Source organism: Poeciliopsis prolifica, unplaced genomic scaffold (assembly GCF_027474105.1).
Source record: "Poeciliopsis prolifica strain line A6 unplaced genomic scaffold, Auburn_PproV2 SCAFFOLD003, whole genome shotgun sequence".
Taxonomy (NCBI): Eukaryota; Metazoa; Chordata; class Actinopteri; order Cyprinodontiformes; family Poeciliidae; genus Poeciliopsis; species Poeciliopsis prolifica.
In genome coordinates this window covers 15,954,195-15,974,366 of record NW_026562378.1, presented here as the reverse complement: position 1 = coordinate 15,974,366, position 20,172 = coordinate 15,954,195, and the positions used below count along the sequence as shown (strand labels likewise).

General features: G+C 37.5%; 1 protein-coding gene across 15 annotated transcripts in view; it reads left to right on the top strand.

Moving 5' to 3' along the window:
• Positions 1–20,172, top strand: part of cacna2d2a (calcium channel, voltage-dependent, alpha 2/delta subunit 2a) — a 200,897-nt gene that overhangs the window by 165,997 nt on the left and 14,728 nt on the right. For 14 of the 15 annotated variants that reach the window (XM_055027434.1, XM_055027432.1, XM_055027433.1 and 11 more), the window contains 14 exons: positions 1,705–1,815; positions 2,658–2,736; positions 7,476–7,525; positions 10,216–10,305; positions 10,530–10,598; positions 11,412–11,486; positions 11,573–11,647; positions 11,766–11,837; positions 12,244–12,315; positions 12,499–12,560; positions 14,080–14,156; positions 15,266–15,280; positions 17,773–17,833; positions 19,596–19,693. In XM_055027434.1, the coding sequence (XP_054883409.1) occupies positions 1,705–1,815; positions 2,658–2,736; positions 7,476–7,525; positions 10,216–10,305; positions 10,530–10,598; positions 11,412–11,486; positions 11,573–11,647; positions 11,766–11,837; positions 12,244–12,315; positions 12,499–12,560; positions 14,080–14,156; positions 15,266–15,280; positions 17,773–17,833; positions 19,596–19,693 (1,006 nt within the window). The remainder of the gene's footprint in view (positions 1–1,704; positions 1,816–2,657; positions 2,737–7,475; positions 7,526–10,215; positions 10,306–10,529; positions 10,599–11,411; positions 11,487–11,572; positions 11,648–11,765; positions 11,838–12,243; positions 12,316–12,498; positions 12,561–14,079; positions 14,157–15,265; positions 15,281–17,772; positions 17,834–19,595; positions 19,694–20,172) is intronic. The other variant, XM_055027424.1, reaches the window with a different exon arrangement.

The window sequence follows — 20,172 nt, the reverse complement described above, 5'->3', positions numbered from 1 at the left end:
AAAAGGAGAAGGGGGCGGGGGGGTCTTAATCGCTGTCTCTTGCCGGCTGGCTGAATGATTTGTGGCAGAAGCACAATAAAAATATGTAGTCGCAGAAATATTATTTATCTTTATTAGAATCTTGTCAGATTGGCCTGCATATCAGCCACAGCTGTCGTTTTGTGGAGGGAGACGGGGAGCAACAATGTTTAATGGTTAATTAATATAATATTCTTTAGATTTAATTCGAACTTTGTGCGTGCTACGAATAAAGAGAGATCTACACACTTGGATAGCGGTGAAGTTGTAAGATTAGGTTGAATGCTCACAGGGTTTTGCAAAATTGCACAATTTTCTCAAATTGTATTTATAATTTACTGTAAATTTTGATGGACCGAAGCAAACTAATTACATTAAAGTCCACATAATTGTGAAGTGGAAGAAAATTGATCCCTGGGTTTTAAAATGATCTTTTCATCCATTAGCTATACACACTTATCCAACCTCACCAGTCCATCACAAACCAGTATACACACACCTACAATCAATAAATAACAATAGATATCCCAATAGATACATGATCAATATCAGTAGATAATACATCTCATACTTTAGTCAGTACATTATTTCTTAAAATCTGGTCCAAGGTTGGCGGCATCAACTCACTCTCTCTTTGGTTACCTAGCCACTCATGTGGCTATTTGGCAACAACCTGCTGAGTAACTGGTGCAGCAGCAGTTTTAGATTCACCACTGAGCCTCATTACTGCTTAAAAATAAACAACGGCGTGGAGCTAAAACTGTGGATAAAGCAGGAAACGTCATCCTTTCAGATATCTAAAACAAAAACCTAATCAATAATTATCGATACCAACTGATATAAAACGTTTATACCGTGATGGGTTTTTCAGTCAAGGACAATTTAGAGAGACCAGTTGGCCGTTTTTTTTTTTTTGTAATTATTTACATATAAAAATTTTAAAAGGATAGAGTTCATTTTTACTGAACTTAATTTGGATCAATATTTTGGAGATCCACCTCCATTGTAGGTTAGGCTTCATGTTTAAGAGTGATTGGCAGCGGTGCGTTTGAGGAGCAGGGTTAATTTTACACACACTTAGACTAAAAAGTCAAATTTATTTCAAAAAGTGACCAGAGCACCTTCCTTTTTTGTCATTTTTTAAAATCTTTATCATAAAGATATTTATGGTCCAGTGACCTTTTGTCAAAGCTTAAGGTCAATTTAGACACCACAAAATCACATCTGGATTTAGGTTCGAACTTTCCTCTGTCATTCCTAAAATGAACAACTATCTTTTGTAATGTCTGACAATGTTTTGCCCAACTTCACTTTCCCTGCTAGCATCCCCACAGCACAATGTTGCCACCACCATGCTTTATTGTGGAGTCTGAGTGTTCAGGATGATGCTTCTGTGTAGTTATTAGTATTCAAACTGAAGTTATATTTCACATAAGTAGAATCTATTTGTTAGTTAAAGGATTTATGAAAGATATTTATTTGCACTGGAGTTTATTAAGGGGTACCGCACTTTCCTTACACTTCACAAATATTGAGCAGTTTTCAGTATTTTTCAATGAAACTCAAATAAGTGAAGCTGGTGTTGAAAAGACGGTGTGGTGTAAGATAGCTATATCATTATTGCTTTATAGTTTCTGTAATCTGTCTCTCTGTTTTCCTTCACTGTCTTCTGTTCGCCTGTCACAGGAGAGCAGTGCCCCGAGGGCCAACTGCAATAAGATGATAATGATGTTTACAGATGGCGGTGAAGATCGTGCTCAGGAAATCTTTGAGAAGTATAACTGGCCCAACAAAACTGTGAGTATGTCTGTTGGGCTGTTTTCTGTCCATTGATTCCTGCCTCCATGTTTTTGTCTCTTTATTACACAGACAGTTGTGTAAGTCAGACATGCCAAGCATCCCAATCTGTGCACAACCCATCCTCTCCAAGAGTTCTTCCCTTTTCTTTTGATTTACATGATTTATTTCTTTGTCGTTCTTCCAATCTTTAGATTTCCTTCCCAACTCTTATTTTTTCTTTCTTTCGTACCTTCTTTGTTTGTTTGTTTATTTTTTTTTCCATTGTTGCTTAGCTGGTGTTAACAGCTCTGACCTGGTGACTAATTAGCCGCTATATCATCAGAGCCTGTGGTGGTTCTGCCACTGGTTTAATAGTTTTATCGTTTTTGTCTTACACCAAATTTCTCCATTTTACTAATCTGCCATTTTAATCTTCATTCAGCTTTGTGAATTTATTTATATACAATAACATAATACAGGAGAAATCAATATAAGGTGTCATAAAAAGTAAGATGGTTCGATTAAAGTGTACTGGATTGCAGTCCTAATAAATCCAATTCACCTCGGCATAATTAAAATTAATCTATCTGTAATTCTTCCTATTCTATCCTGTATATTAAAATTCTGGTGTGAAACATAATTTTCCTTACAAACCATCTAATTTCAAATTAGATTTAATTGTGAAATTGTTTGGTTTTATCAAATTAAAATGAATCAACAGTAAAAATATTATTATCAGTAATGATTTTCAGAGTTTCTTTAAAGAGCAAAAGGAAGAGTCGCAACAGAAATTGTCATTTTAAGGAGGTTCAAATAATGTAATTTAGTTTATTCTTCTGTGTTTTCTTGTCCTGAACCAGGTTCGAGTTTTCACCTTCTCTGTTGGGCAACATAACTATGATGTCACCCCTTTGCAGTGGATAGCATGTGCTAATAAAGGTAAGTGAAGAGTGAAGTTTTGTTTTTATTGTAAACAAAAGAGAAGGAAACAAACAAACAGGCAAAGAAAGAAAGCAGCTAAGGCTGTGATCGACTCATTGTTGGTTGTCTGTTTAGTGCTGAATCCTTAGAAAACCCATGATGGGAGAATCCTCATTTTGAATTGAGTTATGCATATATTAAAAAGTGAAAATAAAATACAGATAAAGCTTTCCAAAGGGAGCAACAGGAAACAATAGCTTCTGCGCCACTTGGGTTTCCCACATTTTCTTTGTTAAATTAATGAACTCCTGCTTGATTTTTTTCTAACAAAACAAGCATTTAGAGTTTAGCAAAACGAACAATGATGTCAGCCTTTTTCATATTTCAGTAGTTTTTACAGTAATTAGTTTATTGCCTTCTTTATTAATTTTCTAAGGCTACAAAATTGTTTTCAGTCACAATAAATAAGAAGTTTTTTCAGTAATATTAGGCTTGAAAATATAATTCAAGGTTTGTTTGATTTCCTTATTGAGGAACAAACTTCTAACAGAAGAGCACTTTGGTGAAAATGTTCACGATCTCCTTGGATGTTTAGTGTATTTCCAGACAATGAAATACCAAATGATATGAAACCAGAACACAGCTTTAAAACTGCGGTATTGACTTGCTCTGGCTATTTTAAACCTATGCAAAAATGGCTGCCGGACTTTAGTGGGTGATAAAATCTGTTGTATCAGCCTTGAGCTCTGAAATAACCCAGCAGACTTTCAGGTCTCTGACTAACAGTCTGACAGTTGACTCAGCTCCGTTTCCTGTTGGCTCTGTTGTCTGATCTCCGCTTTACTCATGTGGGTCTGCGTTAACTTCTTGCTCCTGCTGTGCTTTTTCTTTCTGAACACTCATTATTTCTTCACCCATAAACAGTTCTCCTTCGCAATTGTCTTGTCTTTTGTGGGTCGGTTCAAATTGACGTCGCAAATTATCTGAAGACGTTTCTTTAGAAGAGACTCCTCTGTTGATTAGCTTATTGCCAATGGAGCCAAGTGCCGTGGAGGCATCTCCCCAGCAGTCGTTATTAATTAGCAGCAGAAGTCTGGTAGCAGAGTGATTAGCATACCATCTCCCTGACAGACAGGGGGAAGTCCAGGATTATGCCTCTGAGCCAACATGCTCTCTGCTGTTCACAACTGTACTGATTACCGTAATACTAAAGACAATGGTGTTGCCAAACCAGCCTCAGTGGAAAGAAGCTGACACCCATGTGGGCGATTGCAGACGCTAATTTTTACTTTATAGGTGACCAAATAGATCCATGGGCTATACAAAACAGCATAATAAAATTTTCTGCGCTAAATCATTCTTAGATAATGAAATTTTAGTCGTCATGTTTTGATTTCCTTTCAGATTGAGATGTCTTGAGAGGCTCTTGTCACTTTAAATACAAATAAGCTGCTGCTGGCCACGCCTCCTAGTTAATGTACACTCCTTTGTAAAAGTTGTACAGATCTTGTAGCAGTGAAACCAGCTGACCAAATGTAATGAAGCTCAGCGTGGGTTGCTAGGTGACGGGCGGTGCTTGGCTGGGGTTGCTAGGTGACGGGCGGTGCTTGGCTGGGGTTGCTAGGTGACGGGCGGTGCTTGGCTGGGGTTGCTAGGTGACGGGCGGTGCTTGGCTGGGGTTGCTAGGTGACGGGCTGGGCTTGGCTGGGGTTGTTGTGCCGACTGACTTGTGATGTTACATTCCAGAGGTTTTTTGAAATGGGTGGTTTTACAGACACCAGAAAATACGAACGTATTGCCAAAAACTTGATGAGTTTTTCCTAAGAGTTTTCTACCTTATAGAAGCAGTAAAAACCCAAATATAAATACAGAGATGTGCAAAATGTGAATTTTGTTTTAATCTTGTCTAAAAAAATTACTTTTTGTGTTTTTTTCAAAGTTCTTATTGAGAGTTTTGCTCTAATAAATAACAGAAGCGAATAAGCTTACATAGAGAAGGTGATGCTAATCCTTTCACAGAAATGTTGACTTTCTGTGCCAATTCAGGAGAAACTTTTCTCCTGAATTATTTTCACTGAATGTTTTCATTCTTGTTTTCCATCAGTTTTGGAGAAATGTTCAGTTTTCCATGCCCCTGTTCAATATTTTCTCCATTATTATTGATCACTGCCTCTGTCATAATATGTATAATGGTGTGATGCTTTTGTATAGTCTTCTCTTCTGCCCTTCTCCTGACTGATACCTTTTCATCCTTGACAATCTCCAAATTATGGCTTGACCTAAAAGATACAAATGTCCAAAAGCTTTTACTACAAAAGCTAAAATTTTGTTCCTTGTAACAAAGTAAATATTGAAATGTAATAAAATTGTGCTTCATCACAGTGCTAATTTAAGCATATGCATATATTTTGGCCAGCAAGTTGATTATTTGTGATTGAAATATTAATTTTGTAAATAAAAACACAGATACATCAGAGTGAAAACTCAAAATCAGTTCGAAAAGAAATTGGAAAAAGCCTGTGCTTATTAAATCTTGCAACATTCTGTAATCCATTGTGTATTTAAGTCACAAGGCTTTACTGAATTGCTTTAAAGGTCAACTGTTTTGATGTATTAAATAATAATGAATTATTAAGGTCTTTTTTTTTTAATCACAGAACTAAATGTATTTTACATCCTTGAACTTTTAACTACAGAAACATCATAAATTATGTTGATATTTTCTGCAAACTCTAAAGTTGCTCAAAGAATATAAAGCAACTTTCACGTTAAGTTCATCTATAATTTTATTGCTATGCATTATGAAGAAAATTGATTATTTTATTAGCTCTTATTAATAGTATTGCACTTTGTTACAGTTTTATAATGGATTTTAAAAAGTGAAGTCGTAAAGAATGATGAAGAAATTATTGGTGCTATTACACCAAAAAGACAGTATTATAGTTATAATATTATTTATAAAATATATATCATCTTTACATTCATTTGACTCTCAGACAGTGAGCAAATACAGAAAAGGTCTGCCGGTTTAAAATCAGTGTCAGCTATTTTATGCACTCATGCCACATATACTGTAAATCAAATTTTGGACCTCTATATTTAGACTTTATTCATATAGATTTCAATAAAGGCTTCCAGGGACAAGGATCAAACTCGCCAGCTCCCTGCCACAAGCGCTTCTCTAATCTCTGTGAAATGTGAACTCAACTACGTCCTGCATAATATCCCACAGGCATCTTTTTGTCATCTCTGCGTAACAAGTGCTACTCTTATCTTGGTGAGCCAGGTGCAAAGGGTCTATTGGTGTTTAAGTCTATACAGCTGAAACCAGATATTTAAATGATTTATTTGAAAAGAAATATAACAATTGTATTTTTTTATGTCTGCTGTTGTATTAGCCTGGGATTTTCTATTTTATGTCGGTTGTGATTGCTAAAATTATTTGCTCAATTCCACAATAATGACAGATAAACACACATGTTTACATATATTTTCATCGTACTGGATAAAAATTGCTATTGAAATACAAGTGTCTTGCAAAGAAATTTACTGATTGAGGGGAATTTACTGATTCTTCCTCAGAGATAACTGGGATACAGGCAGGTGTTGCTTTTTGCACTAAAGGCTTCTTCCTTTCTGAGTGGCATTTTCAGCTTGTTCTATTGTGGTTAATTGAATTTCCTGCTAGCTTCTGTCAGCGTTTTCTCAAGGGGTTTTTGTTTATTGTGGGGTTGAGACATCTTAAAAAGATAGTTTATCTTTATCTTTGATGTTCAGGTCACAATTAATTGTGCCTTATTTCAGAGCGTCTTTGTATAATTTGATCTGTTTTTTAGTAGGAAATGGTCAGTGGTGGTTTATCTCTAGATTTGCAGCGATTGAGATTGTAAAAGCTGAAGTCTTTGAGTTAGCAGTTGTCTAAACAAAGGTGTTCAGATCTAAATTAATGTTATCTGGTAGACTGGACACTGGGCCTCCTCTTCGTAAACATCGAGTGTAGCCATGACTCTGAAACCGCATCTGTTGCTGTATGAACCTATAAAATCCAAATCATATTTTCCTCTCTACACCTTTTTGTGGTGCTTTGCTCTAAAATCACAACTTGTCTAGCGTACAGACAAGAGCCCTGGCACCAAGCACAACATTGTGCCAGTGTGTGCATTTGTGAATTATAAACTCAAAAATGTTTACGGATGTGCATGAGTGCTCTCATTTTTCTAATGAATTGAGATGGAGAAGGGAGATTTCACCACCAAACACTGCGGCAGGGAGGGGGAAGGCTGCCTAATGTGTCGAAATAATGAAAGTTGCCTCTGCTTTTTAACATTCTGGAGACGCTGCCTCCATTTCACGGCTCTTTGTATAAACACTCATGGCTTTAATAACTTGTTGAGCAGCCCGGTTATTGACCCAGTCGGTCATTCCCGTCCATTCCTAATCAGCCGCAGTGCCTGGGGCTCAGCATTCTCAATGAGCTTCCACATTTACATCCTGCAGTACATCTTCAAACACGAAGGGTCAGCGGCTGTGAGCGCCGTCGTGTCTGTGTGTCCCACCGTCATCCGCTGGGGTTTATGACCATGCATGCACCTAATAAGTACATGAGGAGATGAGGCTCCGGTCTCCAAAATGGTTCACATTAGGACACACTTGGAAATTTATGCATGAACTGAATATGACACCTGCATACCTAAAAAGAAAGCTGAATGTATTATTTAATATTTCTAAACGTAACTGTCTGTTTCTTCTTATTTCAGGTTACTACTTTGAAATACCATCAATTGGAGCCATCAGAATCAACACACAGGTATAGACACAGTATATTTATAGACCCAACACAGAGTCAGAATTGAGCATAAATTGGACATTTGGTGCAACAATTACATTATGATATTTCCTTAACTTCTTCAATTGCTGTAACAATCCATGGAAAGTTTGCTGGAAGAAAAATCTGTAAGAAAAATATGCATAAGCGACAGGGATAACCACACCTTCAATATAACTGTGAAGCAAAGCTCACTGAAGAGTTGGAGGAGATTTCCTTTGAAATGCTGACAGAGCTTTGCAAGACCCCAAACAGGCATGTTTTATTAGACACTTATTATCTGGATTAAGAAAAAACAGTTATATTGCAAAGCAAAATATAAAGAAAATATATATTTTTGTTCCAAATGTATTTTTAGTGCACAAAGCAGAACCAAAAGTTAGAGTTGGTATACTTTGATAAACAGCTGAATTAGCTACAAAAAGTTATATTTACCACATTTGACTCTTAAACACTTTGCTTGAGTTTCCTCTTGCGTTCAGAACAGTTTGCCCCTCAACTAATGTCACATTTGTTCAAGGCATAACCTTTGAGAGACCTTTGGTATAGTGTAAAAATTGTCTCTCCGTCGATGGTGGAGCTACGACGCCATCACCCTCCTCCTACTTTCTTGTTTTTTATTCCTCACTTCTCTGCCAACCCACCCACCCTCTAGTCCAGCCAGCCAGCCCAGGAAAAGACTGTCAGCTGTTCCATTAACTCCGGCATATTTATATTCTGAGAACTGCCACTTACTTTAATAGGTTTTCTGAAGGTGGTTGTAGAAGAAAACAGTGAGACCTTACATTATTTAACAGTACTCTGCCCTTCAAAATAACTCGTTACACCGTCTCACTTGGATAAGATGGCAGCATTCGGATAACAGATGGACTGCAGGGGGAAAAACTTTACAAGTACTGTCCTGAGTTACTTTTATAGGACTGCAAGTCTAGTCCTGAAATAGCTGGTGTTGGTTCACACCGATAAGTTTACTTTTAGAAATTATAGCTGCTGGTTTTGAGTTAGGAAGAAAATAGCATTTAATCAACACACAGGGATATAGAAGAACTCTGGATCTCGTGTGTCTGTTGCTGACTTGTTATGCTTTCCTAGATTGTTCTAGCCAGGCGGAAAATTTCCACTATATCCCGTGAAAAGGTCTGGCTGTCACTGTCCTGATGGAATATCTCCCCGTGGCGCATTAAACTGGACTTTTATTGAGCTAATAATAGAATAGGTTATGGCTGTCAGCACCTCGCTGTTCAGACGATAGAAAACAAAATGGACAAAAGCATTTTACTGAAATGGCTGCTTTGTATGCATATAGCTACTTTTATGCATGAAGCATGGGTTGGACATATTTCTCTGTTCATTTTAATGTGGAAAAGTTTGTTAAAACGTAGTCAAATTACATTTCATGGTTTAAGTTTACATACTTCCAACATGGGCCTAATTGTTAGAATATTATGAAGTTTTTAATTATACATTTTAACACTTCCTTGTGTTAAATTAGTCAGCATAAAACCTGATTAATTTTTAAGACTCCAACATTTTAAGAATTGAATGCACCTACCTGAATTTATCATATATTTTCTTTAACACTCACAGGGTCAAAATTTTTCATGGCTCTTTATATATGAATAAATATTGTATGGTTATTTGTTACCCAGTAAACATAACTGTGGTTAAATATTTGACCACTCTTCTTGGCAGAGTTGGTTTGATGTGGTTGACATATGGACACAAATTCAACTTTTAAGCATTGAAATATGGCTGAAAAACTTGATATTTATAATTTTTCAATCACTGAGTCAATCCCACATAGTATGACCCAATAAATTATTTCCAATATTTTATTGGAAATACTATGTATCATTATAAGGTTTTTGCCATTCAATGTTTTGAAATCCTTTCCATGTAGCTAAATGAAAACATTTCAGCAAAGAAGAGTATAGAAGACTCGTTGCATTTACTCTGGTTAATAATCTGAAATATTAAGCGTGTAATATGAACAAAATGTTTTCAAAGTACTGTAAAAACCATCAAAAGATGAATGAATTCAAAGCTTTTGAAAATATTAACAAAGGTAGTGACTCATGCTTATAATCAGGCACCATAATGTTTCCTAAATTTGCCATCAGGTTATGCACCTAATAATTTTACCACATAATCTTCAAAGTGACAAGGGTCAATAATTGTTTACCTAAAATAATATTAGCTCTTTGCCATGGGGTCTCCTCAGAAAAGCAGAATAAAACAAACTACTAGGAGTCATAACCTTTCACCTCCATTCAGAATTGCTGTGGGATAATCTCTCACTGCCATTGTTGACAGTAGAGCTTCTGGGAAATGTTTGTATGTCGCACCCCTTGACAACCCTAATGTGTTTTTAATAGCTGCTTCATAACGATGAGAAACTGCCTGAAGTGGCTTTGAGACTGGGGGGTGAGGGTGAGGTTCTTTATGGCTCTGTCGGACCGGGATGCTGCTGCCGCTGGTGGTGGCCCGCTGGTTTTATGTGGTGACAAAGACAAGGCCGGTCAGGGTCTTGTGGTTTTATGACAGATGAACATATGAGGGCTCTACCAGCTCTCTACCTTTAAAGCCAATGCACAATGGCCGCCATAAATGTCTGTTTATTTATGTTTACTGTGGACACTCACAGCAGTCAGTGTAAATGTTTCTCCCTGCAGGAATACCTGGATGTCCTGGGACGTCCCATGGTGCTGGCTGGGCCTAGAGGTAAACAGGTGCAGTGGACCAATGTCTACCAGGATGCTCTGGTAAGTACACAAAATGTATATTTAAACAAAAAATATATGTTTTTGCTCATTTAACTTTCTTTTTCTTGTATCTTATTGAACATATTATGTACTATTATAAAGTTTTTTGATTTGCAAAATCAAAGGGAAGGCACTCTGTTTCTGTTTACAAAATTTCTACTGAAGAGAAATTTTGACTATTTAAAATCTAATTCTAGTTGTACATTTCTGACCTTTTTTTTAAGGGTTTGGGGCTTGTCATCACAGGAACGATGCCAGTTTTCAACCTCACTGCAGACAGCACAAGCTCTCAGGTAAAAACAACTGACTTAAAGTGTCTACCAGTCCACCCACCCACACACAAATCAGTATGACTCACAAGCCAATCTATTAATATTATTATTCTGTTAAAAAGTTTTTCTTGCCCTTTAAGTGGGCGAAGCTTTAAAGTCACGCAAACATACATAATGATTTCAGCTTTTATATTCATTATTTCTCTGTGTGTCACCATCATCAATCATCTGTAATGGTGTTCACACAGTGCTGACTTTCTGTGGCAACACCTCCCCCTTGAGGTGACATCCGACATTACAACAAATTGTCTGTGGCATCCACTGACCACAACGATGCAATGCCTTGACAATATCAATATCCCTGGAGGTTTTACTCAGTAATGTAGGAAGAAGATTGCAACCACAAACTTTCATGAATTTCATGTGATCGACAAACACAAAGTTTTGTAAAGTTTAATCAGCAGGATGCATGGTTTTGAACATTGTTTACGAACAAATTACGTCTAAAAATAAATTTAGAAACACATCTGTAATAAAAGAAACACATCTATACAGCATGATGCTGCCACCACCATGTTTTTCTACGGTGTGCAACTTTTGTTGGCGTAGACACTAAATGCTCGCTACATTTCTGTGCCAGTCTTCCAGAGAACACCCTTTACATTTTGCTTGTGGTTTTCTTTTTCTCATTCTTTGTGAAATGCATGACTAATCGTTATCCTGATAGATTTTCCAGCCCAAGCTGCGGCGCTTTGCATCGCCTCCTTTTCCGGGAAAAGAGGAGTTCTTAATATTATAATACTAGGACTCTACTGGTTTCTTTTCATCCTACAGAATCAGCTCATCCTTGGCGTTATGGGAGTAGACGTTGCAATTAATGAAATCAAGAAGAAGACTCCAACATACAGAGTGAGCATTCTTTGCTGTCATTATCATATCCACATATTTTATCTTGAAAGGTTAATAAATCATTTTCTAACATATTTTGTCTGCAGCTTGGGGCCAATGGCTACACATTTGCTACTGACCCAAATGGTTACGTGCTGCTGCATCCTAACCTAAGACCCAAGGTAGGTCCGTCTCTGTGCATCTAATTAGTTTCCTAATTCCGAATCTAAATATGGACTTTATTTGTTTTAAATGATGTTTATCCTCCCCCACTGTCTCCCACCCGTCTGTGCTGTGCAGATCATTAACTTCAGGGAGCCTGTCACTCTGGACTTTCTGGATGCAGAACTCGAAGATAACAACAAGGAGGAGGTAAAGCGAGTTATCAGAAACAAATTGGTTCTCAGGTGTTTTTAGGAGCATTAAAAATCTGAAATAATTGGATGAAATAGACAACATTTATTCACACTGAAGCAACCAAACTTTTTGTCTCATTTCAGGAGACTACAAGAACAAACAATATTTTATCATTTTACATATTTCTTCAGTGACTCAATTTAAACTTTAAGGTTTCCCTCAGCAATTAAAACTCCTGCTTTAATTGCTGACATGAAAGAAAAAATCTTTAGTCTAAATTAATGTTAGACAGCAAGAAAAAAATGTGACATCTTTTTTATACAGTGTTTGTAAATATCCTGTTTCAGTTATATTTAATGTTCTTTTGTTTTTCTGTGTATTGTGTGCCTTCGTTTGCATCCCCTGTTTTGCTTTCCTGCAGATCCGCAGACAGATGATTGATGGCAGATCGGGGCAAAGAAAAATCAAGACGCTCATTAAGTCAGTTGATGAGGCAAGTCATCAATATATGTGACTCAATCATGATCCAAAGTAGCACCTTCCTGCATAGTGTTGTAATGAATCTGAATCAGTCAATGTGTTCACTGTCCTTTGTTTCCTTCTAATTATGGGAGGCGAAATGTGCAGATCCATTAGCGGGGTTAGCTCACTGTCGTTCTTTTGTGTTTACCCACAGAGATACATCAACGAAGCCATGCGAACGTACACATGGACGCCCGTAGAAGGTACAAACTACAGGTAGGTGTGCAGCTAAGAACGCGTTACCTGACATTCAGACCAAAATATTGGAACCTGTAAGTGTTTTTTAAATATCATCTTTCACTTTGGAGCAGTTCGCAGTTATAAATAGGAAGTGCAGCTGCTGCAGCTCACAAACTGAGTTACTGTCTTAATAGGCTGCAAAAATACCCAAACTAGGTCATTTAAGAGACTAAAAATATTAAATTAAGTCTAAAACTTGTTTGAATACAAGTCAGTTTTTACAGTTTAAGTTGCACATAGTTAGGTAATTTTAACACAGTCTGGCTTCTGATTTACATCTGGAAATACTTGCCCAGTTCTGTTGATGTTTATCTAAGAAATTATATAATTAGGCAGTTTTAAAATCTGACTGTTATGGTCTGCAATAGTGAGATATTTTAAAGCCTGTTATGTGTTGTACTTCAGATGTTTTCGTACATTTACGCTTTGAAAAGGACACAATTTAAAAAAGCAATGCCATTTGCTGAAGTATTTGCTTTAAATTTAATATATTCTCACAAGTTCAATGGATGCAAGAATTGTGGAGGTGATACCAAAGAGGAGGTCTTATGTTAACATGTAACTCCATCTGTTAAGATGTTTTTGATTGAAATAGCTTTTGATTTAGCACATGTGACCACTTAATGCTGCACATTCAAAGAATGACCGTTTGCAGTTCTTTATAATCCATAAAATGTTTAGAAAATCTGCTGTGCATAATAATTTGAATCAGTTCATTTTGAGTTTTTTATTTTTGAAAAAAAAAACTGTTCTCATGGGTAGCTTTGTTCAGTAAAATTTGATTCATACTGTAATAGTTCATGACTTGAAAATTATACTGACCATCATTTGCATTGACCATTTAAGAAAATCTGAGAAAATATCTCTTGCATAATAATTTGGAACATGGCGTATTCCCATCCTTAGACATCACTAATAGGGTTGTTGGAGATCACAGGGGGTCTGCAAGGTTGTCACTGCACAGATGCGCTAAATTAGATTTGCTTTTATATAAAAAAGGAAATCATAGCACATTCAGTGGATTATAAGGTCTGTTTGAAAATGTGGCACATCAAATGCTGCTGTCGCACAAAGAGAAAAAAGCTTTCGTGCTTTTAGGAAATTACAGCAAATCAAAGATGGAGAACATCTGAAGCGCTGCACAACTGAGTGATGTTTTTCAATTAAAACATCCACATACGTCGCAGGAATGTTCCTAAAACATCTTTATCAAAGAGTATTTTTATGTTAAATAAACAGAAAGCACTGCACATTCTTTGCTGAATTATCAATGAGATTGGCTACCTGGATCACACAAATCCAGTATTTATAAACTCTAAATTATTACTGAAGTGGTGAATTTACAAGCAGTGTGCATCTTATTTAAAAATGTTTGAACTCAGGAAGAGTTCAGGAATCAATACTTGGTGGAATAACCAGGTTTTCAGAGCAGTGGGCTCTTCATTTTCTCCAGAGCTGTATGTTCATGTCTGCTTCCTTATCTTCCCCAACTCAGTCTAGGGTTGGTACTGCCCACATATAGTGAGAACCATGTCAAGGCCAACCTGAGTGACCAGATCCTTCAGGTGCAGTGTAAGTACTTTGGGTCAGACCCAGCGTCCTTCTCCCCTCAGTCTGTCCTCCTCCTCTTTTCTCTGCTCTCTCTCTTTCCGATGTGACCTTACACTCGAATTCAGTCATTTTTGTCACGGGTTTCCAACATCATCATATGGAGAGTCCGAAGGGATTGGTCTGCCCCGACCCCTCAGCTTCCCTCTCCCCCTTCTCTATGCTCTCTGATAGGCAGGATCATACGGTTCCCGAGTCCCTCGACTCCTCCTCCTCCTCCGCTCCCCCCGCTCCCTCCTGTCTTCATGCTGTGCTGTAAAATGGTGATGTTTTTTCTTCACACTGGCTGAAGAAAAAAATAACTGAACAGACAGAAAGGTGAAAGCTGTGGTTTTACTGTGCTCCTCAGGTGAAAATAATGGTGACCTTTGTGCTATTATTTTTTGTTTTACCAAATGCTCTCGCCTCTTCTCCACCATAGTAATGATTCTGAAGCGTTTGTGTTTTCAATTATTGGATGTTTCTGACCAGAAAGCTGTGAAAAAACGCATGCTTTTCACTCCTTATGATGAGTTTTATAATTTTTTTTTAATTTATTTCTGTCATGTGTGGGAATTTATTTCCTCTTCTTTTGAACGGTGTGAGATGATCAGCTTTGGAATCATTCGATTGTTAAACTCCCACATGGCCTGGAATGATGGCTTTTCAACTGTGGGAGTTTGTTTTTTTTCTGGGTCTGATTTGGGACACATTTTGTGTCTTTCATTCTTTCTTTGTCCAGACCCTGATTCTCCTCTCTTTTCCTGGTGTTTTTAAATTATTATTATTTTTTCTCTTTTGTTCTGCCATGGTTATTTCTCACAATTTGTGTTAAGTGCATTTCCTTTCCTGGCTTTCTTTGCCCAGGATGTCTTTTGTTTTTCTTTGGTTGGTCTTGCAGAAAGAATGTTTGTTCTTCATTTATTTCTCTCTGTTGTCTGGTTTGACTTGAATTGGTTTCTTTTCTTTCAAGAAAACAATATTTTTATTCAAACAGTTATTGAATAAAATATTGTCTGTGATCCCCCCTTTCCCTTCCTACCCGATCCTCTGTTTCTTTTCTTGCTCACTCCTTCTCTGATGGATCCACACAGTCTCATACACCAAGGGCAAGTATACTCCATATCGGTCCACATTCCCTACCTTTACTTCCTAATCCCTACCGCTTCCTTACCTCACCCCTTGTCCTAAACCTCCCTCTCCTCCCTCCTCTCACCTGTCCCAGCCTGCTTGCCTTTGTCCCTGCCAACCATGCCTTCAGCCCTTCCAACCTTTCTCTCTTCCTTTTCCCCTCCTCTCTTCCTTCGTTAATCCCTTCTCCTCTTGACCCTCTTGCTGCAGCTCAGATCCCACAATGACTCCTCCGGTCCTCAGCCTCACTCTCTTACACATCTGCTGCTCCAGGAACCTTATATATATATATTTATATTTGTATATATAGATATATATATTGGGGGGAAAAGCAAAGCAACAGCACCCGCGGATGATAGACGTTTATGTTTTCTGTTTAAATTTGTCTTCTGTCCCCGCTCCCACATCAATCCCTTTTTCTTTCGTAGACAGTTTCAGAGAAGCTGTTGCTTCTCTGCCTCTGTTTCTTTCACCTCACCATAATCGCTCTGTTTTCCCCTCTAATTAACTTCAGTCTCTCTCTTTTCATCTTCTTTCTACAGTGTAACTAGTTCATTTTACACTAGAGTTCAGGTATTAGATTTAAATATAGCATTTTTTTCCGTGTCAAATCTGCACAATCACACATTTATTTACTGCTTTGCAAAATTGTGCATACTTCCTGAACTTTTCCACATTTTGTCACATTGTAGCTAAAATTTGTAGTGTTTTTTATTGGAATGTAATGAGTTAGACCAACATAAAGAGATGCATGTGTGAGTCTTTTAACCTGGAAGGTGAACAGACATATTTTTTAGAATTGTAAAACGTTGTCATATTTTTCTAAGACAAGAAACTTCAGATTATAAAGTCATAAAGTTTCATTAGCTGCGTTTCCATTACAAATGTGCACAAATCTTTGTTTTTATTCAGCTAAAGTCAAAACAACACAATTTTTTTAATTCAGTGTTTCTGCTAGATAAGAAATTAAATTAAAACTACACAACAATTCAGGCAATTACCATTAAAAATTAGAGCAGCGATGGATTTTAACAGCTACATCAGACTATAATCGTGATTTAGTCATGGCGCTAACGACGTCGACGTCTTATTCAGGCGTTGGAGCTACTTATGCGGTGTTTTGGGGAAATTGTTGTCTGAGTGTTTACAGAAGAGTTATGAATTCAACATGTTAAAATGACACATTTTATGAACTGCGCGATGCTGTAACCCGCACATTGTCTGAAAAAGACAAGCATCATCCTTCTACGGCTTCCTGTCGTCTTCCTCGTTGTTTTCACCAGTAGTAGCATCTGACTGTCAATCACGTGACTCCTATGATGCAAAAAAGAGTGTTTTTATTGCAGTTTTACGAAATACTGTTTTACAAAAACTGAGTTTTGTGTTTTTCAAAACTGGTGTGTTTCCATTTAGCAAATTTATTTTCGTAATTTAGACGTGCACAGTTTTATTGTCAATGGAAATGCAGCTATTGACATCGTGGTACAGACGTACTTTTGACCAAATTTGATAGACTTGTAACAGCTTGGCTGCTGTAGTTTGTCTGCCTCTAGCTGGAAACAGTGCAGTGTGCAGACTAACGCCACAGGGCTGAGCTCCCTCCCGGCCTCTCAGGTCTCCCCATGCTGTCAGGTTTCTCCCCTGACTCCTAAATGTTGTCCCTCTGTACTCCTCGTCTCCATCGGCTTGTTCCCCCTCCCTCCTCACCCCTCAGACCGCCGGGGGCACGGCCCACTGCTTCCTCTGTAAACCTGACCCCGGATGTGCATGGCATTGTGGGCGGAAAACTACCTGGGCACTCCATTACCTCTGTGCACGCGTTAAATTTCTCTTCTGGTTCTGAGTCGATTAGGAAATATGGGACTCTTCTGAGGATCCAGTGGCATTTCTTTTTGCTGTTTTGTTCCAGATGGATCAACCCAAGTTGCCCCACATCATGCCTTTCACAATGTGATGCATTTCCCCCGATTAAGTGTCTCTCTGAGTCCTCTCCCCCCGTCGGTCTGAGGGGTGACCACTTCCATTAGGACCTTCACCCACCTCCTCCCCCCTTGCAAATAGTTGGCCATGTTGATGCCTGCCTGATCTAAAAGCACTCATTATGCACAATCTGTCTGAGAACTCGCTTCTTGACACATCACGCCTGATAAAGTCAGTTCTCAGATGCCTGAAAATAAATAAATAAATCAGACTGAAATGAAACTTAATCAGAAAGAAAAAAGGGTTTTTGTTGGCAAAGCAACAAGTCAAACAGAATATGTGAGTGCTTGTGGAAGTATCGATGCATCGAGTCAGGTTGTGTTTTAGGCACCATATTGGCTAACGCTGGTGTTCCCATGATACCTCACTGTTGCTATGGTAAAGTCCCTTCTGCGTCCCTGCACCTCTGAAGACAGCTGCTGTTTACCCAGTGTGCTCCCTGCTGCTCTGCCCACTGCTCTTCCTGGATAATCTCCCCTTTCTGTTGCAGATTTTGAATCTCTGCTGCCAAACAGTTTTGAGTCTGAAGGACATGTATTCATTGCTCCCAGGTAGCCCTTTGTATGAATGTTTGCTGTCGTTGATGGTCATCAGTTTTTCATCGTGTTTCAGTCACTTTATGTAGTTTTTATATTTGTTAGTTCGTCTTTATTGTTATGTGTGTAGTGGAGCCTATAAGTTTTGAATTTGATCATAAATTACTGTCACACTTGTTCCACACTTTTAAATTCTTGAAAGATTTACTAGAAAAACGTGTTGGATGTTTGCATGGTGCTGTTGTGTGATCCTGCATGTTTGCATTGCAAAAACACAATCTGAAGCCTTTAGGTTGTGATTCTGTTCAGGGAAGACTATTTTTATGAAGCAAATATATTTGCTTTTACCAAAAAGGGGAAAAATGCATGTGTTCTTCTCTGTTTGAAAAAACCCTTCTACATTTTTTTTGATGAGTTTGGAGTTTTTGAAGTGGGATCTAATGGAGAGTTTATGAATCTGGCATATCTAGTCAGAATGACTGTAAAATAATCTGGTATAAAAACAATTGAAACAGCTTTGAGCAGAGCAGATACGTTAATTTAATGTTTGAATCACTAAAATCCAATCTGTTTGAAGGAAAAATTAAAGCTAGGGACGTCTGAAATTCAGTTGAGGTTCTTCTTCTTCTGCTGTTATTACTTATGTAAGTCAGAGAAATCAGCAGTGACCCCTACTGTTGAGAAAGAGAATTAAAGTAACTAGCATAACATATTTTTTCTGATCTCTTTAATCCAGTGTAGTTTGCCTCACACTGATTTTGTTGATAATCTACTATAATTGAAGAAACATTTAAAAGTATATGTGCTGGCCACTGGGATTAATCAACCACTATTTCTTATATATTTATTTACTTCCTGTTTTGTAGACTTTAGCCACAATTAATACATTTTGTTCATCATTTATTGCCCAATAGAAACCATTTTTGTCCAACTATATATATCTTAAATTTCTTTTTAATTACTTAAAAAATAGAGTTAGCTATTTAGCCTAAATTTGTAAAAGAATGGTAAGTCTACAGTTACCATATAGACTTTAAATATTTCACTCGAGCTCCATGTTTCATTCAGTGGAGGACAGATCAGTAATTATTCCTGTTCAGTTCATTATAGTTATTGTCTTATTTCATGTCAATGTTCAATCAAAATATATTGATTTAGATTTAGATTGAATTGTGGTTAAGAGAAGAAACAAATTCTTGCTTGCTGTATCATTAATGCGCTATATCATTTGTTTAAAGAGACTCTTTTTTTACAGTTAATTTTTAGTAAAGTTTTACCTGGATCATTACAGATAAATGATGGCAGAACAAGCTGATCTTCAATGAAGTTAGATTGTTTACTAGGTAAATTAGCTTCTAATTTAAAAGAAAAGTAGTCGAGTAAACAGTTTTAAAACTTTTTGGAGCGTTTCCCAGACTGGCTTTTCATCGCGACTGAACCCCTTCCTGTTTCTCCAGCCTGAGAAAATAAAATACAAGCTTCTCATAACCTCTCCTCCAAAACCCACATTTAAAAAAGGTCCAAACTAAGTTTAGTTATTCTCATGCTTTGCCTCACTGTCCTGTCCTTTGTGGAAGTATTTTTGTGAACCTGAGCATGCCACTCACTTTAGCAACACTCAACATGAGTGTGGACTCATGCTTCCCCCTCCCTGTTTTGCGTCTTTCAATGAGAAACATCTAAGAGAGTCAGTGTTGATGGCAATGACAACATTGTTGCTTTTTATTTGCTGCTTTCTTTCACTTTGCCACATTTGAATCCTTTGCCTTTTTCTCAGGGAGTACTGCAATGATCTCGAACTTTCCAACAACAACACCGAGTTCCTGCTAAACTTCATTGCCCTGATGGAGAAGGTAACGCCAGACTCCAAGCAATGTAAGTTTTATTCTCATTACAAGTCTAGACTCCAGAGTTCAAGCAATTTGGTTGCACAAGCAAATATATATCTGTCAAAACCAACTGTTTTCTTATTGGTTTCCCAACATTTGATGCCTTTTTGAAACAGAAGTACATATAACAGCCCAGCTGTAGCTAATGCTACATTAGTTTTGCTGGGTATTGTCATCATAATGCTTTGGTTTGTCTGTCCAGTGAAACAGCTACACCATAGTCATCATGTTTGTGCTCCAGGTTAATACCTAAACATTAACACATTTTATTGCCTGACGCAGTCAGGCAGCCATATTGTATCTAAAGAAACATCTCAGAAGTTGAGCTCAGAAATAACCTGTGTCAAGTTTCCAAAATAAGCTCTAAAGTTGTCAAAAAAATATGACTTGAAAAGGTTTAAATGCTGAGCAACGTGTGATTTGTGTCTGTGACTGCGACCCACTCCTCCTATACAGCTCTGTAAA